Source organism: Anopheles ziemanni, chromosome 2 (genome assembly GCF_943734765.1).
Source record: "Anopheles ziemanni chromosome 2, idAnoZiCoDA_A2_x.2, whole genome shotgun sequence".
NCBI classification, from domain to species: domain Eukaryota; kingdom Metazoa; phylum Arthropoda; class Insecta; order Diptera; family Culicidae; genus Anopheles; species Anopheles ziemanni.
Genome location: NC_080705.1, coordinates 78,756,135 through 78,782,521, shown reverse-complemented (window position 1 = coordinate 78,782,521; position 26,387 = coordinate 78,756,135). Strand labels below are relative to the sequence as shown.

Sequence of the window (26,387 nt, the reverse complement as noted above, 5' to 3'; positions counted from 1 at the left end):
TTCCACCCCGCCCGAAATTCAAGGTAGTGTCCACATGCCTGCACCCGTCCCGAGGAACAATTTTGTTGCGAACTCCTACTCAAAATATCCCATCGTCAAACATCGGCCCTTTTCCATTGCCGCTTGAAGCAGCATGAAGGCAACAAACCCTCTAAGGAACAGTCGGTGGGGATCCCGGGAGCGATCGAAGGAAAAACTTTACCAGCACAAGTTTATTAAGTCCTGAAGGCTACTTTGCTGATGATAATATTCCGCCGGGCCGGCTCTATGCCAGCTTCCTACAGAAAGTTTGGGTGCATGCGAAAGGCAATTAACGCACCCACGGTACATCACCATATTCTCTGCCGGCTACTTACCGGAGGGCCCTCCACGTCGGCTTAACGAGTGAACGAGAGTAAGGGTTCTTCCAACCGGACACACTCGGCTGACATTGTTCTGCATGTCCGGAGTCAGGCAAATTATTACGGTAAAGTTTTGCGGCATCAACCGGAGGGCTTAGGTGCATCAAAAATGGCAATAATGCTTAACCTTTTGAACAGTCCATTAACGTAAAGTCAACAGGAGATGAAAAGAAGGAATTTTAATCGGTTTACAAAACTATCGACAAATTTAAAAGTAAAAAATAAAATAAAAATCACGAAAACGTTAGCAGAAAAAGAAAAGAAGCGAAACTTGCATTCCTCAATTGAACCCAACACACTTACAAGCAGAAAAATCGGCCAACGTAAAAAGAACCACCTTCGATGAGCGTAAAACAGAACACTCGACCGTGCGTCGGTAGCAGGTAAAGCAAATGCGGCTCCGCTCGAATCCAATGTTGTTCCATAATGAAGCGATGATTGCCTGATTCCCCCGCCATGAAGCTTACTAATAATGACAAATGAGCAGCAATAATTAATTGAAGTAAATTGATCTTTCATCAGCATCTTCAGAGCCGCTCAACCCTTCCTAGGGGATAGCAAAGAACAGCGCGAACAGCGAAGGAGCAAGAAAATCTTCCACCACGTTAAACCCTGCAAACATCCAAACCACTGCACACCTGGCCCGGTGGATGCTTGGTACGGTGTGCATTATGCTGCTACGCCTTGAAATGCTTTCAACAAGTCATGCTCTGGGCAAACTCATCGACCTCAACCGACTCTCAGTATTTTCTTCGTTTCGCTTGTTTAAAACATTTATCCCGCACACACAGCGCACCAGTCCACCCGTTGGGTTCTTGTTTCCCGTTTGCTTCACCATTGCTGAACACCGATGCGCTGTCTGACCAGCATAAGCAGCATAAAGAAGAACCTCAGAAGAACCGTGGTTCATCGCCCATCGAGACCGGTAGCTAGGAAACCTCTTCCCATGGTTCACTTGTTAAATACTTTCAAGGCAGTCTCTCTCGTTCAGCGTCGCCCACTCTTTACGAGTGCTTTTCTCGTCGAAAAACAGTGAATGGGAAAATACGTTTGAATCAAGGTTCGCTTCAATCAAACGAACTTGCACATAGTAAGGATACGGTCTCCTATCCCCCCAAGATCCATTTCAAATTGATTAAAAACATACAGTCATCAGGCATCCTTCTTTACTTCAAAAGCATTGTAAATTACCGACAAGCAAAATGGATGCCAATGCATCAGCTTCTACTGATTTAACTTACGAACCAGCTTCTAGCTCCCGGCTTTCGGACTTGTGGTTGCTGTTGAACCTATTTTCTCTGGGTTTCAAAACGAAACTTTCTCGGACGAAGATGGATCGCTGGAGCTCAGGTTACAACAACTGTCCGACTCTATCGGTTGAGGAAGTGGATTGCTGTTCAGTTTTTCACTGCCGAATATAATCGTGAATATCGCTAGACAGTGTCAGGTAACGGGCTTAGTTAATTTTTTCCCAGTATTTTAATAATGTTGGCGTGCTTCAAATTAAGTAACGATGCTTCCCACTAACCACTAGAAAATAAAAACCTTTCGAAACAGAATGCGAATTTATTTTGAAGAAGAACTACTACTCTTTAAAATAAGAATACCTACATCATATAGACGATCCAACAGAAGCAACAATTAAAGTTTCTTTTTCTACATGCAAAAGGAAAACAACAAAAAAAAAAAATTTTCGTTGGAAAAAAACGCATGACACTTCAAATAAAAATGTACTTCAGGCACAGGATACCGCAGTTTGCATTTCCGGTGGTCTGCTGGAACCGAGTGTTTAGGGACAGATAACGCAACCAGAAACAACCTGACGGCAAAGGTAGCGAACCGGGAAAATGGGTTACCAAAACATAAACAAAAATGGAAATAAATGTATTTTGGGAGCTTCTGCTCATCGTTTAGCATTCGTTTTTCTACTCGAGGTGGAGGGTGGAACGCGAGAATATCAGGCAAAGAGGAGCAGTGTTATTTTTAAGATTTTTTTTTTGTTTAAACGAGAGCAACCTCAAGCCCCGTGGAGTGGAATATTTTATGCTGTGTAGTGGTCATCTGGTATGAAAGTGCCGGCGTATTGGTCTGTTGTAGGCTACATAGTTCTTTTATGCTTTTCACAACATTGCAAAGATAAAGAAAACTATTAGCCATTCTGCAAATAGGGACATTTAACAAAGGGTTTGCCATCAGGACATACGTTTAGGGATTTGTATATGTTTTATGTTCTCTTCAGGCTTTTTGCTCCGAAACTTAGTGCCAAGGTCCGATTTATATCATGGTTCCGGATTGTTTCAACTATCCAACAACGTAGGATTTTATTATATGTCTGGTTTTAATGTAATAACTGTATTATATTTTACACTGTATACACAATAAAAGATATTTTTACTAATATAAAACATGATATATTCTCATAATCACATTTCAAAATGAGGTTTTTCATTAGGCTGTGTTAGGGATATTAATTAGTATGAACTACTAATAAAAGATTTTCTTACCCCATTCCGTGACAGTGTTTCTCAAAGTTAACACTGCCGTGACCAGGATTCGAACCTGGGTTACTACGGCCACAACGTAGGGTCCTAACCACTAGACGATCACGGCTGTTGGGGCAACCTGAATGCAACATGCTCAAATTCAACCACCAAGCATGTAAAATGCAATCGAAACTGAGCCGAATGAATGCCAAAAAGGAAAAGCACAAAAAAAACTGTTTACTTCAGTGAAAGGTTCCAACCGAACCGAAACGCTGCATGAGCAAAAAACATCGACGAAGCACATCGCGAAAACAATAAGGGCTGCTAAAAATAACTGAAGCGTTATGAATGAACATTTTACACGAAAAAATGTCTGTTGAATGCATCCGACCATCTATTTGCATTTTATTCTATTGCATTTAACATTCTAAGCATGAAATAGGTACGACTAAATCTTCTTAAATTTAGGAGCAACAAAGCATTGAAGTCGAGTTAAAATTAATTACGATCAGATTTTGATTTCCAATAACTCGACCAATGATTCAATGCTTCATAAGCAGGTGCAAAAAAGCAATAGTACACTATGGCTCCCCCTATTCCGTGACAGTGTTTCTCAATGTAACACTGCCGTGACCAGGATTCGAACCTGGGTTACTACGGCCACAACGTAGGGTCCTAACCACTAGACGATCACGGCTGGTTGGGGTAGCTTGAAGGCAACCAGCCAAAATTCGAGCCAGTTCCCATTTTTTGATTGCCCACTTGGCCGATGTTTGCAGCGAGCAATCGATAGCTAAAGCAAGAAAACGCTGATGCAGTGAAAGTTCCCCACCCAAAACGAGCGAACGCGCAAACGAAAGAAACCGTATAATGAAAACAACGCTGAACGGTGCAGCTCGCTCGAAATCAAGAGCGTTGAAACGAGAAAAAACAAAAACTGCAACCAGTTGCAAATGGCAAAGGCGAAAAAAAACAACGCCACGAAATAATCGTAACAATTGCGAACAATCGTGGGTTCGAATCCCAACCGATACCGGACCTGGTATGAGAGGACTGACTGTCTACGTACTCGAAGGGAAAAAGTCTTTTAAACCCTTCGCGGCAGGCATGACCGAAGACAGTCGTTACGCAAAGAAGAAGAAGACTCTACGATCACAGAAGCATGAACAATATTTTTTTGAAGTTCAAGATCTTTGAAAGCTATCAATCCATTCAAATCTCGTTTATTTTTTATTATTTTGTAAAGATCTTGTAAAGACACCACTGGCAATTCAAACGATACTTTGGTATCTTAAATATCGTCAAACACGCCGCGGTGTAAAAGTGCTAAACATAAAGAATCTCATCTCAATCGAGCAAATCAAATCATGTCTGAAAGAGCATAAATTGCCAAGCACGAGACTGCGTTCTTGCATAAAAGCGTCTTTCGGTCGCACTTGATCGATTTAGCCTTTTCCAGTCCAGTTCAAAAAATCACATCGCATTAATTATGCACGACCAGATTCAGAATTAATTATCATTGGAGCAGCAGCCACCGAATTCTTCAAGGTAGTCGGATTGCTTTCCGATTTCATGAATAATGTATTTTTTGAAAAAAAAATCCAGAGAACAGCATCTAGACTATGTAACATTCAGATGGACGATGAATCTGCAGAGATAGAAAAAATTAGGTTACCAAAACAAAATGCTTCCAAGATTTTACAGATAACAGCAGTGATCATTTAAAGGAACACATTTCCTAACACTCCATCATGAATGATCAATCAAATAATTAATTTTAATTTCTTAATCATAACATTGATTCACGGAAAAGGGTCCCGAGCTCGAAGCCAAAGCAGTTCACGCGAAAGTGTTAATTATTCTAATGAATCGCTGCCCTACAAACGAGTGCCGCGAGGTCTAGGGAGCGATGGAGATGTTTCTTTGAATAGGAAGAAGAAAAAACCCGTCTACCTGAAGCCGAAAGGGTCATCAAGATTAGGGAAAAAAGGCAACCGTAGTTGTTTAACTCATCGTTCCGGGTCTCTTCCGACGAAGCCCGTGGCCCAAAAATCGATAGCGAAAAGTAAGGGATGGCTCATTAAGGCGAGTAATAAATTTACCTCGGTCGCGCACCCATTAGCATCGAACAAAATCGCCCAAATACATGGGGGCACGGTGAGCTGTAAATTTCCTCCTTCGCCCGAAAAAGGTATCCTTTTTCCATGACAACGAAGACATGACCGCGATGGCCCGAGAACCGAGGCGCGTTTGCTGACAGATTTGAACCTAATAGCTTCCTCCGTTCGATCGAATCCGGAAGGAAATAAAATCCACCACCAAATGATGCCATTAATGCTTGCGCCAAACCACTGAAATGTGAATCACTTAGCCCAGAGAGGTTGAGGCTAAAGAGCGGGACGAAAAGATAAAAGGAAGAATTGTATTTTCCCACGTGGATACCACCGGTGGAAATCAGGCTGAGAAAGTTTCGCGGCGTGGCAAGTACAACATCGACGAAGCATATCTTACACAGCTGGGAAAGGGGGGAGGGGGTGGTGTACAGATTTAAACCGAGGAAGGCGAAAAGCAAACACGGTAGCGGCGGCGCGACTTTAATTTTAATTAAAACCTCCAAAACCCAGCGTCACGCGTGACCTCGGCAGATTCGCTGCGGGTAAGTTCACTACTTTATCACTCAGTTTAAACTCACTCCCCAGTCTTCGCCGGGTACAAGGAGAAGGAGGACGCACCACCCAACTTGGTGAAAATATGTGTTTGTGTGTGTACCTGCTAAGGAGCTTACCGGAAGTTGGCCGCGTGAAATCGAGCTCCAGTAGCATTTCGCGGCGAAAATTTAGCCCCGAATCGCCCATTGCCCGCATCGAGTCCCGTAGAGCAAGTCAAACATGGCGCCCAGATTGGGGAAAAGTTTTAATAAGATATTCGGTGCGATTGCACGGTTGGCACGTAATTAAGGATTTGCGCGTACACCTCGCGTCTTCGCGTGGAGCTTGGCGTTTCGAGAGAGTATCCAACACTGATTCCATTTTGGTGTTGGTCGTTTAAGGTGAGCTGTGTCAAATTTGACATTTTCAATTTTCAAATTCAAAACAAATCGCATTCTAATATAACGCCATCAAGTTATTAAAAGAAATGAAAAATTATTAATTATTGTTTTAACCATGAATAATACAGGGATTTTCTGATGATATCATAACAGTAGCAGTATTTATTCCAACTGTAACTCACGATATTCCACTAGCGTCAGTTGATTTTATAAAGCAATCATGTTTATTATAACGTTGTCAGTTGAAATCAAATCGTAGCAGTTGATATTATAATTCTGGTTACAGCAGCTTTAGAGAAGTACGAAACTATCGAGTGTAAACGTATATCACATAAATGACAGTCCAAGGTGGATCTACATAGCAGGTGGGTTCAAATCGAATGAAGCTCTTCGATTTCATTGGAACAAAACAGCTCACAAAAAAAACAACATGAAAATTAATCATCACGGCTTGATTAAAAATTATTTTCGTTTTCTAATGAAATCAAAGCGATTCCAACGAGATTAACCTACCTGATATGTTGAACTACCTCGGAGTCTCATTCATGCGATATACGTTTATAAATGCTAGTTACGTACATCACTCGACCTGTATACCAACTTTATAATATCAACGGTTACGATTCTGATTTCATCTGACAAAGTTACAATAAACATGATTGCGTTATAAAATAAACAGGAACTGTTAGAATATCATGTGCTGCACTTAGCATGAATACTGTTACTGTTATGATATCATCTGGAAACCCTGTAAACCATACTAAAAGCAACATTGAAATACACCTTTGTCTCTACAAACGATGACACTTTGAAGCAACTTTAAGTCAAAGCGAGGAAAAGGGCTTTCGGCAATTATTCATTCCACCGACCAGAACCCGAATCAAACGATGTTTTAAAATCAAAGACCATTTCCGGTACGCGGTGGCCGCCGGCGGGCACAATCAAGCTCGGACGTTCTTTTGAAGTATCTGCCCTGTCACGAGCGTCAAGATGAAATGACGGTCGTGACGATCCAATGCAATTTGTTGATTGCATTGACAAATGACGACGACGACGACGACGACGCCGACGATGGTCACGAGAAATATGATGGCGTCGACGTAGCAAATCGCCAGCGATAGCACTAATTTAATTTCATGTCGTACTACTACCCACTCCGGCGGGGATTTTCTTTTTCCGGCACGCGTAGTAAGCAGAAATGAATGGGAAATGCTCGGGCTCAAGCAATCCGACCAACACACAATTGCCCAGTAATCTTGTTTTGCCGTTTGTTCGAGGGACTATTCTGCACTCGACCGATGGCCACTGCCGCCAGGTTGGTGGGAGAAGAACTTATCGAATGGCAAGTCAGGGTGACTACGCTTTTCGCCTTTCCGCTACCCGGATTCGCTCAAACAGTAAGGGTCTTATGAATAACTATAGGATGATGATTGTTGCTTGCGTTTTGGGAAGAGAAGAGAGTAGCTTCAACATACCGCAAATTTAATTATTAAAACATCTCATGCCATTCCATGCTTTGCATTAAACAATCCAGTTGTATGAATGAAAACTTTGCCCTGCTCAAAAAGGATATAAAAATCATAATTAATTTTTCATCATTCTCCTGGTTCCCCTCGAAAGAACAATACGAAAAGCGCCCCACGAACCACACGAATCAAGGCTTAATGAAGTTTCGCGGAAAGTGCCTTCGCGTACAGCAAACCACCTTCCGCGGAAACCATGACATCCCCCACCTGCCAGCATCAACGCAAAGTCCTTTCGACACCAGTGGCATCTCACCGAGCAGTTCAGCTAAAAAAAAATATCCAATCGATCACCATTGTGTGGCTGGAAAAACTTTTTCTCCGGGCGTCCGCGAAATATCACCCAAGCCGCCCGCATTATCGATGGATTGGTGCCTCGCTGTTGGCTCCATCAGCCACTGTTAACCCACCTCCGGTGGTAACTGGAGCTGATTGGTTTCTGAGGTCGAACCGAAAAGGGTTCTGTGGATAGGAATACAACGAAAAAGCGGCTTTGGACTTGGGTTTTCGACGCAACGAAAAATAACATGAAAAAGGGGAGAACATAGGCGGAAATGTTTGGCGGGAATTTAATTAATATTTATCATAATCCGCCGCAACCGAATGAGGTCAGAACATCACAATGCTTTTGATGATCCACTTCGAACACGTGAGGTAATTCGGGGACCACGCACTCGACCGCCGGTGCGCTTCCGCTTTTGCACCCGCATCCCGGGTCGGGCCAGACAAAATCATGCGGAACATAAAACCCCCCGCACATGTCGCGTCATGCCTGCCTTCCGGCCAGGGATCTGTGTAATGTGCTCTTCCACCAATTTCGATAGTGGCGCATCGTAAAAAGACAACACAAACGTCCGAAATTCACACCGTATTCCACTGCGTTGCATCGCCGACAAGGGGTGACGCGCGCTGTCCACCAAGCGGAGGAGACTTGGCAAAATATGCTTCCACCGAGCCAGGTGGCCCCGACCTGCTTGTTTCATGCATTTTACTAACGAGATAATCAGAGATCTTCCCCGTGTGCACCGCAGCATGGTCGCGCAGGTGTTCTAGGAAAATTGCAATTTAATGATACGCTACGGTGGATATCCTGTCGGATGTAATTCGCACACGTTTTCAGGATGCCCTCCCGGGTGTGAAGCATGGCCTTCATCGGGCACAGAACGCGCACCCGGTGTGCCTTCCGCAGGTAGGACGTGTACCTTCGAAAAATGCATTAATGAGAATTTCGGTAACTCATGGTATCACTGGCGTTACTCGTGCCGACGCTTTTGCGTGTTGGAAAAGAGGAATGAAATATAATAAACCACGCTCGGTAAGAGAATAATGTCCATGCGGAAATGGACACTCGGTAATGTGAATGTATTGTAATTGAATGAAAACAAATCGGATGAATAATTTAAGCCATACAAATTTATAAGAGCGAACCAAGGTGAAAACATTTTAAGATCCAATCAAGATCGTGTTTTGTTTAGAGTGTTCTATAGTTTTTTTCCCTAGTTTTCAGTTTGTTTTCTTTAAAACAATATTTCTACAATATTTGTACCTTAGTGATTTCTCGGTTCTGGATACATATCCTCAACTCGACATTTTTTATATTGACAAGTTAGATTTGATAAGAAAGTTAACTAAGAGAAACAATGACAAAAAAACCCTGCAATTGTTTTTGATTTATAACCCCAACCTTAACCTAGTAAAAAAGAAGAAAAAAAAGGACATGCACAACATACAACTAGAATAAACAAAATAACGATAATACCAATGATTAACAACTAACCTACGGACTACTACACGCATTTAACGAGTGTTGAACAATGAGTTCAGTAAGTAATTTTGACTTGTTTGGCATTTCATCTTATACTTGCTACTTAGTTCTTTTGTGTAACAACTAATTTTTTTCATTACGGTTTTCCAATAAATGTCATAAGAGTGTTCTATAAAAATATATTAAATAAAAAGATCGTTAGGAATTTTCGGTCTCAAAATAAATAAAGAGGGTTTAGGTTTAGCTTTTCAAAGAGGGCTTACTTAGCCTAGTTTGAACTTAACAAAAACAAGCAAATACCATTGATTTTAAATGCTTTTAAACATTTTTAATTATAAACAACAACTCTTGTGACATTTACAGATCAATTTACTTGACCCTAGAGAGAAAACTGTACGAGATGTTTCGATCGAAGGCAAGCGGGGGCAATGGATCCTTTCAGTAATGAAACATGTCAGTACATTTTAATTCCACCGACGTGCCCACCGGTGGCCAGTAATGAATGTATTGCTTAATTTCGATTGCATCGCTGTAAATGAAGATTTGTTCCCATGGCCGGGCCACTCGTTAGTTCAGACCAAGCATATGCGCGCAGCGCAACGAACAAGAATAAATAACGCCGACCGAAGCGGTGGTGGTGTGTCCGTGTCCGGCACAACGAAGGAAGGGAAATTAATTGCAATTTCTGCTGAACAATAATAAATAAAACGCTTTGAAAAAAAAACGTAAAGGAAACCCAAATCATAAATTGAAACCTTTACATAAATCGTTCCATGCCGAACGGGGCCCGCGCACATTGCTTGGAGAAAACATAAAACCACCCGCCGCGGGGGAAGCAATCGTTCTGAAATGTTTCGAACGGACCCACGGGGCTTCGGGGCCGGTAAACCCCGATTGGTGGCAACGAGGGTTACAACTCTTGATCACTTGTAACCCGGGGCAGTACGCTCTAGCACTAACTAACCTCCTCCTCCTCAGCTAAACCAGGGATTATTTTATCAATGTTCACTCGAGAGTTTGGCGAGGCACTCGGTGGAAAATCAGAATGCCTCAGGAAACCCGTCCGGGATGGAGAAGCTGACCACCGAAAAGCCAAAACCGAGCTAATTCCGTTTCCAACAGGATGCCAGCCAAACCCTCTCGGTCGTATATTTAAATTTACACCTACGCAAATCCATTCGCCCGGTGATTGTAAGGGAATTCCGTGGGCGCCCTCGCTGGATGCATTTTCCATTAAAAACCCTCGATCCAATATTCAACGGTATCCCCGGCAATCGAATGAGTGAAGCATATTTTTCCTTTTCATAAACCGAATTGAAGATCGAAGGGATGTGGTGGGAAAAAAATACACATAAAGAACCGTGCGGTACGACACATAAATTACCACCAATCGATTTTGTAGTCGCCAAAGTTTACGAGCTGCGCGAGAGGTGTCTGTAACGCAGCAGGGTGGCAGCGTCCACGCGTAAGAGGCAAGAACATAATCGTCTCCGGTCGTCGGTTGAAAGTGCAAGGAAGGTTTCGGAAAGGCTTAACCAAAGCAGAACGACGAAGATCCGGCGATGGACGAATATGATGCGTTCTTCGGGAGACTCCACAGCAGTTAAGCCCCGTCTTCCCCTCCTTCCCAGCCGAATGCGACTGCATTTAAACCATCTTCTTTGCGATCGTTTTTCTCTGTCTTTTGTTTTCGTTTAGAATCCCTTCTGGTCCCGCAACCGATCGTCCGACGTTGGCCACGCGAGCTACAGCATTGTATGGGAAACCGGTGTTCGGTGGTGAGGGAATTTGTATATATGCTGCAGATGATCATGACGATGATGATGATTACCACTCATGTTTCACGTTAAGATACCGTCATCACCGTCGAGTTTAACGCGCGCGCGCAAGGGAGGCCAGTCATATTTATCTCCCGCCTTTATTCTGCCGTCTTTTCTTGGACCGCCTCAGCATGGCGGGCGCGTCTGCAGTGTCGTATTCGTCCGCGGCCCTCCACCGTCCACCGTAGGACAATAAAAGCAGACCGAGGCCGTAGGATCGTAAAGAAAGTATTTTCGAAACGAGACAGATTATGCGAAGTAATCCACCTGGAAATGACCGGCAGGCGGAAAGGTGGCGCATCGGCCGTCCCAAGAGTGTAATCAAGTAACGACAACCCACGCGGAACTGGGAAAAAAAATATGTGTGTGTGTGTGTTTTTTTTTTTGTTTCGGAAAAGGTACAAATTAAGACTGACACCAACTTAGACCTCGCGTCGTGCGTGGGTCGAGAAATTGATTCGTGACAAATTTCGGCCTGTGCATAAATTATCTGTGACGTACAGGAGAAACGAAACAACGGAAACGAGTTTGGAAAACAAATGCACATTACAAAACAGAGGGGGGAAACACAAAAGGAAAAAGAGAAATATTTGATAAAAATACAATCAGCAAAAAACTTATTTTAACTGAGTGAAGAAAAAACTTAAAAATTGATCGGCATAATACTAACATGGCTTTTATGTTAAGATGAAACTAAGATGTGAAGGCAAACAACAAAAAATACACATGATAAAAATACAACTAACGAATGACATATTTTACTTGCTTCCAATAGTGCACAGAACAAAGATGCGGAGGAAATCACATAAAAAAAAACAAAATCTTGATAAAAATACAACTAGCAGTTACTATATGTTTACTAGCTTAGCAAAACAAAAGCACTATTGATTGTAATAACATAAAAAATAGCTTTAACATTAAGATGTAATAAAGACATAAAGACAAAAACAAAATCATATGATAAAACACACAACTAGCAGTTATCATATTTTTACTAGGCTTAGAAAAACAAAAGCACGATTGATCATAATGACATAAAAATTGCTATAACATTAAGATGAAAGAACACATTTATAAAAACAAACAAAAACAAAAAAAAACAATAATAAATACAACAAACAACACTTTAATTAACATACAAGACAAAAACATACAATAATAAATACGCAACTTATTGCGCATCAAACGTTGAAAGATGTTCGTGCATGAAATGCTCATATCAAAGAAACGCATGCATGAACACCAACTATGCAACACATTTCGTGCGTGTGCATGTCGGCTTCAAAGAACCCTTTAGTTTGCCAACAACATGTATACGTTACGCCGGTTTCCGTCTCCGGAGACCGGAGGAGCGGTATATCATTTCGGCTTGTTGTTTCGCTCTTTATTTTGCCTCATCCTTTTGTTTACACCTCGGCACTTTGCTTAATGCGGGCGGCTCTCCATCGTCACGCGCGCCCCTCTCCCCCTCCCGCCGCGGGAGGACACATAATCGGGGCGGACACATAAAACAACAATACAATTTGAGACAATTAATAATACAAAAGAAACGGAGCCTGGGCACCGACCATAAATCCGGGCCGGGCGAAAGGTGCCAGGGCGATATGGTGAGAGCACACCTCCACAGCCACGGCGCAGGAGGCATACGATCAAAGTACGATCCAACCGGCAATAAAAACCCCCCCGCCCGGTCCCTGCCCCATCACGGACGAGATGCCGCAGCCTCCCGATGACCGCAACCCCCAGCAACACGCGCCTTCCAGCAGCAGCAGCAGCAGCAGCATAAGGAAAAACAAACCAACTCATAATGAGTGCAAGTCATGTTTCCTCCACCGTCGGGAGGAAGAACATTGTTGTGAGTTTTCTTTCTCTTCTTGCCATATTTCATAGCAACATCTTCTCCACGGTCGCTCCGTGGTATGATGTTTTATCATTGTGCAAGGTAGGACGAAGGCAGAAAAAAGGGTTTTTCCAACCCAGTCGGCATCGGGTGGTACGTGCTCATGCGGTAGTGCTAGCTGGCCACGTCCGGGTGTTGCTGCTGCTGCTGGCTTTGGCGCCAGCTAGCACATCGTCGTTTTTCGTAGAAGCCGTAGCGCGCCATATCACGGAATCTGCAGACCCCCGCAAGCACGCCGAGGGATCCGGGATTTATGCCTTCCCCTTCGGATCGGCCAAAGCATTAGGATCAATTGTCTCTTTTTTCTCGGAAGAAGAGACATCCTAGGAAGTGTCACTTGAAGGCTTCCACAAACCAATGATATTTAGACCGACCCCAACCGGTCGGATGAGCCATCATCGGAGAGAGGAGAACCTTTATTCTAACCCCAAATTTCAATTCAAAGAAAAGGCACAGCAGAGGCGGAGAAGAAGAAAAGTCAACCGAGTGCGCGTCAAAAGAATTTAAAAGAATCCAGGGCGGGTTTTGATAGAAAACGGAGAGCGTTTCCTAATAAAAAACAATAGAGCAACTTATACAGCAACCTTCGGCGGAAGAAAGAACAACGCCAAAAATTGTCATCCTTCTCAATGGAGAAGTGTCACTGCCGGCTTTTCCAGCTCTATGCCTTGGGACGCTCTTTACCAAAGGTTTCCTTTTGTTACTCCACACCCGAATACAGTTTCAACATGCGCCAGACGGAGGATCCCTAGAGAGAGAAAAAGAGAGAGAAGGAGAGCGAGCGATGGTACAACATAATGAAAAATTAAGAACACCAAACCCAAAAAGACGCCCACGTTCTCGGGACCAAGGCTCCGAGACGCACAGCACACAATGCCTACCACCCGGGCGGCACCCCACTAAGAGATGGACAGTTTTTCGTGGATGTTGTTGTTGTTGTTTGTTTTTGGATACGATGGGTCCAGGGTCTCGAGGGATCCGGCCGCGGGACGAACCGGCGTGCGACGGCGGTCACATTCCATTGCGCCGCACCGTCGGTCGGACGTGCCCGGGGAAGCCTTGGTAAAATTACTTTTTCGCGATAAGATTTATGTTGGGACGATGGATCACACGCTAGCGGACCGCTAGCCAACGCCTTACGAGGAGGGCGCCATCCTACTGGCGATGGCCAGCGGAAGGTCTGGCCGGAAAGCGAGCCCAGGCAAGCGAGAGCGAGATTTATTTGTTCGCCGCTTCAGTCGCGGGGTAGGCGAAGGAATTTTGGAGTGCCTTTTCTTTTCCCTTCGGAAATCTTTAACATAATATTCAAAACTAACTACCATCAAGCACGACAACCGTGGAACCCGCAACATGGGAACGAACGCTGGCTGAAGGCACGCAAAGGGACAACAATAATATAACCTCTTGTCCCTATTGCCGCCAGGTTTTGTCGTCAATGAATAAAAGTATATGTACTCTCCATTAAAAGATTAACAGTGAAAAATGTAACTTTCATAAACACACAAGCAGGCAAAGACATATATTCCTTCCGGAAGGAAAATAAATAGCAAATAGCAACACTATTCCTTCCGTGCTTTCACTCGAAATTGTTTAACTGATTTGAAAGAGTTCAGATTTACAAAAATTAATATTATAGATCAGGGGTCGGCAAAGTCCGGCCCACCGACCAAATCAGGTCTACATTTAGCAATACGCAATACGAAGAACACAGCTTAATTCTTATCGTACTTTTTCACGATGTTCGTTTTTTTCCCAAAAATGAAGATTGGAAATATTGAACGAGATGTTCATTTTATTTCAATGCTTTTTGTTAGACAAAAGAGTTTTCAATGCTTTTTGTTAGACTTATTTCTATCGTGTTTGGATTATTTTTCTCAACTTTTTTATTTTTCTACATTTTCTAATGTCGTGAACTTTGCATTCAAAATAACTGGAATACAAGGTTTAACTTCATTACGAAATGAAACTTGATAATATTGTAAACTCCATGAAGCTAAGTTATTTTAATTACTGAGACTACGCCAGCAAAACCAAAATTTGTAACCAAAAAAAAAATTTTTAATTTTATTTCAGGAGAGGGTTAATTTCCATTGATCCATTCAATCAAATAAATTAACAGGGTACAACAAAACAAAATGCATACGGTAAAAAAGTCCAAAATTTAGCAAAAATATTTAAAAAAGTGCAACTATGAAATTTTAAATATTTTATCTTATTCTTTGTATCTTTTATGTAACTTTACCATTTAGAATGTTGATACTCCATCCACAAGAGTTTACTATAACATTAAAAGCATTGAAATCATGTTTTAAGGTATCCAACCCCCACTTTCGGGTTTTTTGGTTCATCTGGCCCTCTTTTGGAAAATGTATGCCGACCCCTATTATAGATCATCGCACCAGCAGCCACTCATTTAAAATCTGTCCATTTCGTTCAGCACTCGCGTTGTGTTCGCGGGGCCCGCACGAAATCAAACCAGAGCAATAAATAAATCATTCCCCGCGCCATAATTCAATAATTTCAATCACTTAGCATTGCAAATCGTAGTGCCGGAAAATGTCGGCCAGTGTAGCGCCGACTCAGCGTCGATTAATATTCAGCCGAAAATTGAAAATCACTCCAACTGGAACTGTAGGACAGATACGAACGAAAAACAAAAAACACATAAAACAAGAAAATGTGCTCCAGGCCCCCCCCCCCCCCCCCCCCCCCCCTAGAAACAATCGTCGAGTAAACTACCGATCTCTCTTGACGGTACTCCCCCCTCCCCGGAGGAAAATGACACTCGAGGGGGAATGGTCCTTGTCCGCAAATAAAGAAAGCGCACGGGCATGGAAACCAACCCCCACTCGCGCGCCTACTAGCTGCTTAATGTTGTCGGAAAAGGATACAGGCGGACGGGAGCCGGAAAACGGTGCGCATCCCGGGTTCGCTTAGGGTGGAATATTTGATTAGTTTCGCTCTGAAAGCTCATTAGTGCCGATGGCGCGCGGCAGGGCGCAAGATTCTTTGAAAAAGCGAGAGTGGGCGAGGTAGTGCGGAAGTGGCCGAAGCTAGCATAAATATGAAACGAAAAACATTTGATGAGATTGCTATGGTGTAGTGACAATAATGCACGAACTGAAAATTCCTCTGCTATGTACTTATACGTAATTACAGAATAAACTAAGTTTATTATTTGCTGGTTTTTACTTCTTTAGAATAACATCAAACATACGAAACATGTTTTAAAATCATAGTATCTCTGTTATTGGCATAGAATAGTATTATTATTATAAAAAAAGTTCTTTAACATTCTCAAAACATCACAATTAAAATAGTGAAAACTCATGTCAACACGAGGAAATCAATGAATAACCGAATGAGCGAAAGAATGAACTAGAAAAGCAAAGATTTGTTTTTTACAAACAAAGCATTACGTTTCCTTTTGCCTTTTTCCACTCTTCGGAAAGCGTTTCGATTGCATCATTCCGTTAATTAATTAATGATTCAAATGATCTTCTCAATCGATTCCTTCACCTTGCAAAGTGTATGAATCGAGTGATTGCAATTACAAACACGTCTGCTAAATGACTCCGTGTTTGCTTGCACGTTGTCAACACACCCTCCTGCATACACACGCACGCACACACAAACCCCAACTGTCATCACCGAGCAGATTACCATCAACACCCCCTGTGTTGTGCCACACCACGCACGCCCCCCTGTACTACCCGGCAGTAACCACCCCAAATCCCATACCCATGCCCTCGTCTCCTACTCCTAGTCCTGAGGCGGATTTCTTCCCTCGTAATGGCGCCAAACCGATTGTGTTTGCCGCCATTTGCTAGATTAAATGGATCTCCCATGCCGTCTGTAAGACAGACGATGATTGTAGCACGCTCTCCCACTCCCCCGCCCCGCAGTATCGTTACCACCGAACCTTTCGTCACAATTAATTTGCGCTGTAATGTGCGAAACAGAACGACACGGCCCGATGTCACCAACACGGCGTGCACCGAGTGGTTGTGTGGATGATTTTTGTCTACCCCGCCGGGTAAGGTTCTCTTCTCCTGGCCAACGGTTCCAAAAGGGACCTTTTTTTCATTCTATTCGTTCGCAATTTTAAAGGGAATGGACAATACACACACAGCCAACTTGAGGTGGAAAATATAGAAGAAACCATGGAAAACTAGACATAGAATAAGAGCGAGTTCTCTCACGGAGGGTGAAAATTTCAGCCTAAATGCTGGCGGTGTGCTGGCGACACGAAAAGTCGACACGATGACAGGCGCTTTCGTGCTGGAAGGCAACATCAGCAGCGGTACGGAGGGACCTGGCAGAAATTTGGAAGGACATAATTTACGGGGAATCTAAACTCCCAACGACTCGGAACTTCAAACACACTGGACAATGGACACGAAGCGCAAACACAAACCGTAGCAATAAATAATGGATGATTGCTTTGAAGTCATTTTCCACCGGGCGAAAAATGCCATTTTATTAAGTTATCTTCTTTTTCCGACTAAGCCCCCCCATCCACGCACAGCTCGACGCGTTTGGCGTAGGCGCCGAACACAATCTGACACTGTATTGCTGCCGCATGGCCGGGAAGATGTAAATCTCACACAAGATAGACGCTTATCGTGGCCAAAAGGAATCTGAGGACGGAGGTGCGACAAAGAGCGAACGAAACGAAACAAGACATAGGAGATGACATCTCGCGCGACATTTTTGAAATTCCACAGATCTCCCCCCGGGCCTCTCGCCCGTAGAACAACAAAATTGACTGGTAACGGTTAGTCTTTTTTCTCTTGGCCAGAGACACATATCGTTCAGCAGACGCCCGGCTGTTCGGTGGTTGTCATTTATTGACTTGTTTACTACGCTCGGGGCATGCGGCACCGTCGATCCCGATGCTGCAGGAATGTAGTTTAAGTGGTAATTAAACCAGATACACTACAACATCCGCTGCGCCCGAGCCGGAAGCTTAAAAATAAACTTCCCGAAATGAAACACTCTAAGGTGGCGATGATTGGTGCCACTGGAGGGATTAAGAAACTAAAGGCAGGAAGGTGCCTGCACGTTAAGATCACTTTAAATCAAAGTTCAAGTTACGTTTATTTTTGTTCGCACATCAAAACTCCTTTGATTTCCACAGAAGTAACAACCCGAGCATGGGAAAGAAGAACAATTCTCCGAATACTAATCCAAACTTATACAGAGAAGACAAAATCACTACCGCGGTCTGAGAAATCCACTCCTTAACAGAACAAATACTTTTTTTCTTTGGAAGCAAAAATACACTTTCACCACCAACTCTGATCTGCTGCAGCGTGATGTACGAAACTTGATTTCCTTGGGGAGTAACTTTGCTCGGTGAGACACCAAAAAAAAACGCAGAACAGAGGGAAACTCAAAGGACGGGCAATGGAAAAAGTTGCTTTGTTGTTAAATGGAACTAGCATTTGGCGCGCGCTTTTACTTTGACACTTGCACAAGAAGTGAACGGCAGGACGATGAAAGGACTGGGAGGGCTTTGGGTTCTGTAGCTAATTAGAAAATATAACGAGAAAACTTTCTTCGTCCAGTCGCCACTCGGGATGTCCATGGGAGAAGATTTAGAGGCAGACTTGTGGAGCTTCCATCTTTGCGTCCTGGTTTAATCCAGCGTAATGTACGGCTAGACATTAGAGGAATCATTTAAAAGCGTAACGTTGGCAGGAACGGGGATTCTGTGAACATTTCCTCCAAATTTTGCTCAGTTCACTTTTCTATAGAGTTTTTCCTAAGTGGAAAAAAAGGATCAAAAAGGTACAACCATGTTCAACCTACATTTTCCTGGTTTTTTCCGAAACCACCAAAAGCACCGTTGCACGAAACGATCCATCCGGCGCAGTGCCGGACGATGATGCCTTATCTAATCCCATTTTATGACAGCACAATTTGTCATTTCTCTGATCTTCGAATGATGCTTCGGACGCCTCGTTGGAACGATATTTTATGGACCAGACGCAGACCGAAACCGCAATCGATCTACGGAACCACGATACCGAATGCAGGACAGAACGAGCATTTGCGTTTGTGGCCGAGGATTGACGATGGCAACAACAACAAAAAAAAGAACTAAAAACCAGGAAGCAGATAGCAGAAGACTTCCAGGAATTTTGGCAACAAGCGAATACAAAAAAAAACAACAAACGAAGAGATGATGACCGCATCCTTGGTTCCATCCCGTGTCTATGCGGTCCCATCATCAGCGAAAATATCATTTTCGTCGTTCAATCAACACGATTAATTTCCCGTTCCAAAAAGGGGGGAAACACTTCAGGCAAAAGACAACGGCGAGCAACATCATCAGGAAGCGATGTTAGGTAAACGGGAAAGAACGTAAAAAAAAGCACACACACACCCACAAAATCCCATCGTCGGGAGGATACCAGAGAGCAAAACGGTTGTCTACCTTGTTCGCGTAAGCCACGCATCCATGTCCTCGTCGCCCTAACCAAGCTGGAGGAACCAGCACTGATTGGATGTTTTCTGCGCGGATGCGATAGATCAAACGGAAGTGGCCGAAGCAAGGGGAGCCTCACTGCTCGAGAGGTAGCTCCTGAAACGATAGAGCGGAAATTGAACTTTAGGGGAGCCCATCCAACCCGTCGTCGCGTAACCAGATGCTACGCTTTGGGGGGAGGCTGATGCCTTCCTTACCAAACTGCCACGCTGTCTACTGCGGTGTGTCTGGAAGCAGCTCAAAGTGATGCGTACAAGAAACTGACACTGGCGTAAGAAGGGAGGTGGTATGCAATGGCGAAGCAGAAGAACCATCCAACGACCATAAGGTCTTCCATCATCACCATCAACATCGTTCGGGGGGGGGGGATCCTGATTCCACACAAATTTCCGACCCTTGTTGCAGAAGCCGGAAAACGCACCAGAGGAGAGGGAAGAGTGACGGGCAAAACCACACTCCTATACACTCCTGTAAGAACCATGCACTATCCTTCCCCGTGCGGTGTGCAATATTGATGAAAAGCTTTCCTTCCTAACAGTGAAACTAGAGCAATGGAAGCGCAAGAAAACTAGGAAACCGAGAGAACTGAACGTCAGTCCTCATTCCTTCTGAATGGATGGTGTGGTAGCAATTGATGAGAAAAGTTGCCTATTAACTTTTTTCCCTCGCAGCGCGCTTGAAGGAGGCGAATGTCCGTGCGAAAAGCACGCACTGGCCACACACACACTCATACACTCACGCACATCATGGTCCTTCCATCATGCGGAAAGCATTTTCACCGCTCTACCGTATGATAGCATTAAATCGACGCCCATGAACGACTCCGGAGTCCGGAGGTGGGATGGGATTTGTTCCGGGAACCCAAACCACCCGAAATCTTCACCAACTTCAACATTTGTATTCGCACACAGCCACAAACCGGGGGTAGCAACGATTAGCAGCTCCAGTGCGAGGCAATCTCGTACACCGGCACTCCACCACACTGGCGGAGCGGGGGTTACGGTCAATGGAAGCCTAAGGAACGGTGGTGTATGATAAGATTAGTTAGTAGCGCACAGGGAGGAGCACGATAGCACATCCTCCCCCCACATCATCGCATCGTGCGCTGCTGCGTGAAGTACTCACTCGCCACACACTCCTCCGGACATAAATTCGGCAAGAAAGTTTGCTCGAAAGGTATTGAATTAATTATGAACGCCTCGAGAGCTATACCATTACTTAACTACTTGACGTATTAGGTGATTTTTTTTCTCTCTGCTAAGCTGAGTCTGCCTTCTTCCAACTTTCCGCCCCAAGCACGGGAGGCTCGCCATAATTCAATAAAGTCAAGGATAAAAACTAAAATTGATTGCGATGGCCAAACACGGGCGAGGCGGGAAAACAACTTCACCTACCTTTTTTTTGTTGATGCTTCCGATTCTTTTTCTACGGCGATTCCATCTTACTCAAGGTTGTTCGAAGTCGAAGTTTTCAAGCCTTGCAAACGGTGTGAACAGAAGTGTTAAGTAAGTCACTCTCTGAAAGTAAACGGAAAATAATTTAATTAATAGAGGAACACATCAGAGAAGAATAAAGCATGAGAGAAGCAGGACAAGGTACTTTAAGTAACAGATAAGAAATCATTCCCAATTTCTTAGCAATACTGTTACAAACGTTCGATAAAATTAACAAATTTTAGGAAGTTTTCAACTGTGCTTGGGGAAACAACCAAAACTTTAGTCTTTTATTACTCAAATTTGTTTGTAACATGAAAAAAAAAGTTGTTTATTTATACATGTTCCTATCTATCATAGTTCCTCTTTTCTAGCATATTTGACAGGTGCTTGTTAGAGCGAGTCCGGACTCACAGTTCCGGACTGTCTCTGCCTGACCCTTTCGGGACTCGCAGTTCCGAGAGTTGTAGTGGATTTAATTATGATGTATCAAGACACACCAATAAAAGAAAATATTCTAGCATTTAAAGCTCAAGTATTCTGCAATAAAAATATGTGACGTTGTTTTTAATTTTCACCCATTCCATACGATCGTCAAAGAAACGTTTTCAAACGTTCAAGCTCCATTTGAATTTAATTGATCAAGAGCGTCGTCAACAACGTGAGCGCTCCCTCGATTCCAAGGGGATTCTCGAGTTTTTTTTAAATAATCGTACACCAGATGAAGTAAATTGAGGGTAAGAAACATATTCATAAAATCCCACCACTAGATTACAGCTGCAGCTTCCAAGCAAAGACCGGCTTGGCAGCTGTCGTGTGTCGGTTCGCAACACTATTTGCATTTAATTGCCGTTCGCGTCACAGATTGGAACGATCGAGCTGAGCGTTGGTTGGCATATGGTTTAAATATATCCAATCAAGAGGGTAGGTTTGTTTTGCCCTTGTTACAACGAGACTTCGGAAGCTGAGAGTAATAATTGTTAGGAAAAAAAGAATACTCATGGAAATATTTCCTCAGCGAAGATCTATCCTGCCTGTATACTAAGAATATGCATCATGTAAAAAACCATTTTCCTAATCCATCTTTAACAAATTAGAGCACTTTTTCGGAGTAGTATTCTTAAGAAATGGACCGTGTTCCACTTAAGCCAAACATAAAACCCAGAAACTTTTCAATTTCACTTTGTTTCACCCCCTACTACACCACCTTTCGCCACAACACCCTATCCATCCTTTTTATTTTTATTGAGTGGAGTAATTTTACGACAGCATATTACCCAGCGCACCAGGATCGCAACATATCGCTGATCGGCAAACCATCCGCCCGGGCGTCGGTGTGATATAAAAACGATATTTATCGCTCTCGCCTTTCGGACGGGGCTGTGCCTCTTTTAGGGGCAAATAAAAACCGAGTGAAAGGGATGAAGCAAAAAAAACAAGCCCCCCAACAGCAGTGGACAACGAGAGACACGAGAGACACTTCATAGTAAACGCTGTACCATTATGTCCAGCCATTTCGATGGCGTGTGGGGAGAGTGAACCGGCGTTTCAGCGAGTGCATGACTTTTATGTTCGCCCTTGAATGTACCGCCCCTGCGCGCCCGTGGCCCTCAGAAGGGGAAAAAAGGCGCCAGGGACAAGTTCAAGTGACCAATAGAGATAACCGGCCGGAAAAAGGATGCAACGTACACACGCAAAACCCACACGAAAGGAGGACGGGTTTGGAGTGTCTGGCAACGTGTCAAATAGTGCTTCCCAGCTTGGCTACAGTTTGTATCACTGGTCGTTTGGAAGCACGAAATTTCTCTACATCATCGATCGTTTTTATCGATCCCCGTTCATAACATCAACCTTGGCATAGAGATGGCTCCTGGTCTGGAACCTTGTTCCGTGCATAAGCTCATCATCATATCATACTTGTTTGGCGAAGCAAGGACATCAAAAACGGGTGTTATTTTATCCCTCCCGATAGATGGGATACGTAAAACGGGATCGAACACATTTTCCAAAGTCCTTAACTTTATGCGAATAGACGTAGACGTTTTTCATTGCCCTGTTATCTTTCGCATTATGCAGACATTACCAAAAACAGGCTACACTTAGGAAAATCGTTCATCCAAAAATGGTGATTTTCCTTTTCAAAAATACATGAGAGTAGCTTTAAAGCATACACAATCAATATATTCTTTGTTCTTGGAGTTTTACAATGTAGCAAAACCGCAATTACTTTGTTTTTTCGCTGGTTTTCGGCTTGAGACGAACTCAGATGGGTTAGAGACAAAGTCACATGAGTTAGAGACAGAGTTCGATGAGTTAATTTAAAACAAAGTGCGTTAGAGACAAAATCATCCGCTTTCGAGGTAAAGTTTGCTGGCACCGCCTGTAACAGAAAAACAGAACTAAATTTTACGCACACAAAAAGGAAAAACAACAGGACCACATTAAACTGCCCATTTTATGGATATTTCAGGCTAAAATTCAAACAATTTTCTCAGGGCTTGCTACAAAAAGACGCAGTGGACGTTACCTAACCTTGGTCGAGGGTGGCATTAAACGTCTGCGTCACACAGCTCTTGTGCTAGAGGGAAATCCCATGTTAAAGCTACACTTACCCAATGACAAGCAACAAACCCGAGCAATGCCATAGGCACATTAGGACATTTCTGTCGGCGGCGATGGGTTTTTTTGCTCTGTTGTTTGGAGAAAAAATACTCCATCCTATAGCATACAGAGGGGGTGGATTAGGGCCTCTTCAGCCGTGACCGCGACAAAAAGAAATAAATGAAAAGCTTCTCCTGACGCTACACTTGCGCCATTGGTGTACGGAAGAAGGTTGACATTCACTTACGCGAGAGCAAAGCTCGTAAACATTCTTTTATAACCGCTTCTCCGCAGCGCACATCTGCGACACTGGCCACGTGGACAGGGTCGCACGACCAACCTGTATCCACCAACCCCTCGCCGACCGTCTATTAAGCCCTGCGGTCGACTACTTAGACGACTGCAGAACGCCTGCACAGTGTCAGTCGGTGCGGACAGTTCGAGTTCGGTAGGTTATCCACGGGTTTCGCGAAAAAGTAGTGCGAGGAGAAAGTAAGCGATGGTAAGTGAACTGGAGGCACTGTCTGTGCCGTGCTTGGAGAAGGCGCCGAAAACGTACGACGATGCAGGGCTCGAAGATCCGGTCGGACCGGCCAGCATCAAGCAGACGCTCGAGTCGATCCGCGAGGATGCGTTGGTGAGGCAGCAGAACGTGGCGCAGTTGCGCGACTGGATAGCGAAGCATCCACACATCCACCGGTGTCGCACCGACGCCCTGTTTCTGCTGCGCTTTCTGCGCTCGAAGAAGTTCTCCTTCCTCGTGGCATCGCAGACGATCGAGCGCTATCTGGCCGCGAGGGTGCTGCATCCGAGCTGGTTCCAGCAGCTGGACGTGCGGGATCCGGAGCTGTCGCATCTGCTCGACATCGGGTTTGTGATCCCGCTCAAGGAGCGGACTGCCGACGGGTGCCTGGTGGTGCTGTGCGACTGGGGTCTGCTTGATCCGAAGGTCCACACGCTTGACCATAGCAACCGGATGCACATACTGCTGGGTGAGGCGTACGGTGAGGATCCGGTCGCCCAGTGCTCCGGGGTAATTGCCATCTTCAACCTGGAGCACGTGTCCCTCGCTCACCACGGGCTGATCTCGTTGAGTAGCTTGCGGCTTGTCACCCGCTACTTGAACAACGCATTTCCGGTACGCTGTCAGAGAATCTACGCCGTCAACGTCCCATCGGCGGCCATGTGGATCGTGAACGGGTTCGTTGGGTTTTTGCACGAGAAAATACAATCCCGTTTCAAGGTAAGCGTTAGGCCACCGGACGACCATGTGCACCTTACCTTACCGATATTCCAAATGCGTTACAGATGGTCCGAAATTTTGACGAACTGAAGGAGCAGTTTGACGCCAACCTGCTCCCGCTCGAGTACGGTGGCAAGCTGCCGAAGAGTGAACATATCCAAGCGTTCCGGGAGCAGTGCGAACGGTACCGGAACCGAATGCTGGCACTGGACGAGATGAGCATCGATTTGGACCACAGCGAGTCGTACTCGCGGAACGCAATGCTCGACGATATCGAAGGAGGTGCCGTGGGCAGTTTCCGCAAATTGGAACTGGACTAAGGAAGTCGTTCTTTGTAAGCTTTACTGGGGAAAACGCAAGTGGCCAACCCAGACGGGATGAAGGATAAGAATGGATGAAAGGCGATAAATAAAACAAAGGAAACCGTTACAAGGAGTACTCAAGATGTAGTTAAAAGTGTGGGTTGCACTATTTCAATCACATTTCAACCAGCACAGTCCAATGTGTCATGATCTATGTTTGGTTTAAAGCAACATGGTGTAATACTTGATTTGTTACAACATCTCGACCAGATATTTTACATCCCCATGAAGACGATTCTTCAAAAATACAACAGATATTACGTAATGTCTTTGTAAAGAAAGGTTCAAACAAGATTTTTCTCACACTAAAGTAGGTTTTTTCTGCCCGCTTCTGAATTTATCTCTTAAATAATGACTAATCAAACAACGCTTATTGCCGATGCGGGTTTTTACATTGGACCGCCATTTTAAGCCAACCTCAGCACTTCCATAATGAGGCTTTGATGCGCTAAATTGGTATTTGAGTGTGTCCCGCATTTCCCTTCCTTTATTGCTCATTGGTGCGATAAAAATAAGGTAACACACATAGACGTACCCCCGTAGGCCAACGGTAGAGCTAGCTACTAGCAGAGTCAGCTGAATACATAGATGTACCGGTTGGCAGCTGTTTCCGCAGAACCGAACCAATCCTCATGGCTAGATAACAACAAAAAAAACGAATGTTCTCAACACCAACAGGTTTCTCTTTTGAGTCGTGTTACGGAAAATGCGAGAAAAACGCGAAAAAGTGTGCAAGCTGGTAGCTGCCAACATTGACCAGAGAACTCGCGGACAGCCACAATTAGAAGTTGAGTACGACTTGAACTAGAATGAAAAAAATAACCTACATGAACTTGTACATTTTCTAGTACGTAAAAGCATCGTTAGCGGAGGTGTAAAAATAATGTCCACTGGAGTTCCGGGAAAATGCCCGGAACGATGGTAAAATGTTCAGGGAAGAAATGGAACAAAAGTATCACCACATGATGAGGCAAAAAACGAAAGACATTCTCCGGGCGTCCGAGAGCACAAGAAGTCATACCGCCGAAAATCTAGACAATAAGGACACCGTAAAGGATTTACAGCGTTCGGATCAACAAAAAAAAAACAACTCTTCCATCGTGTCTTTTGTAGTGATTTTATTAGATTTTGATGTTTTGTTTGTTATTTGTGTCCCAGGACGACTGCACTCATATTTTGCTCTCCCCGAGCAAGTTGTAAAAAACAGCATATGCCAACTTTTTGCCAATCGATTGCACATCCAACCGTGATTGTGTGCAGCAGTGTAAGAAGTTAGCGTCCCATCCAAAGCAAACCTCTGCGAGCACAGTTGTT

The 26,387-nt window shown here is 44.1% G+C and overlaps 1 protein-coding gene and 2 non-coding genes across 3 annotated transcripts; 1 reads left to right on the top strand and 2 right to left on the bottom strand.

The window, feature by feature from the left end:
• Nucleotides 1–2,939: 2,939 nt before the first annotated feature.
• Nucleotides 2,940–3,011, bottom strand: Trnah-gug (transfer RNA histidin (anticodon GUG)). The gene has a single exon. It is a non-coding gene; the product is annotated as a tRNA-His (tRNA).
• Nucleotides 3,012–3,509: 498 nt separating this feature from the next.
• Trnah-gug (transfer RNA histidin (anticodon GUG)) lies at nt 3,510–3,581 on the bottom strand. The gene has a single exon. It is a non-coding gene; the product is annotated as a tRNA-His (tRNA).
• Nucleotides 3,582–23,967: 20,386 nt separating this feature from the next.
• On the top strand, nt 23,968–25,031 carry LOC131294453 (clavesin-1-like). The gene is made up of 2 exons (XM_058322500.1): nt 23,968–24,711; nt 24,777–25,031. Exons 1-2 carry the CDS (start codon nt 23,968–23,970, stop codon nt 25,029–25,031), a joined length of 999 nt encoding a protein of 332 aa, XP_058178483.1.
• The last annotated feature ends 1,356 nt before the right edge of the window (nt 25,032–26,387 follow it).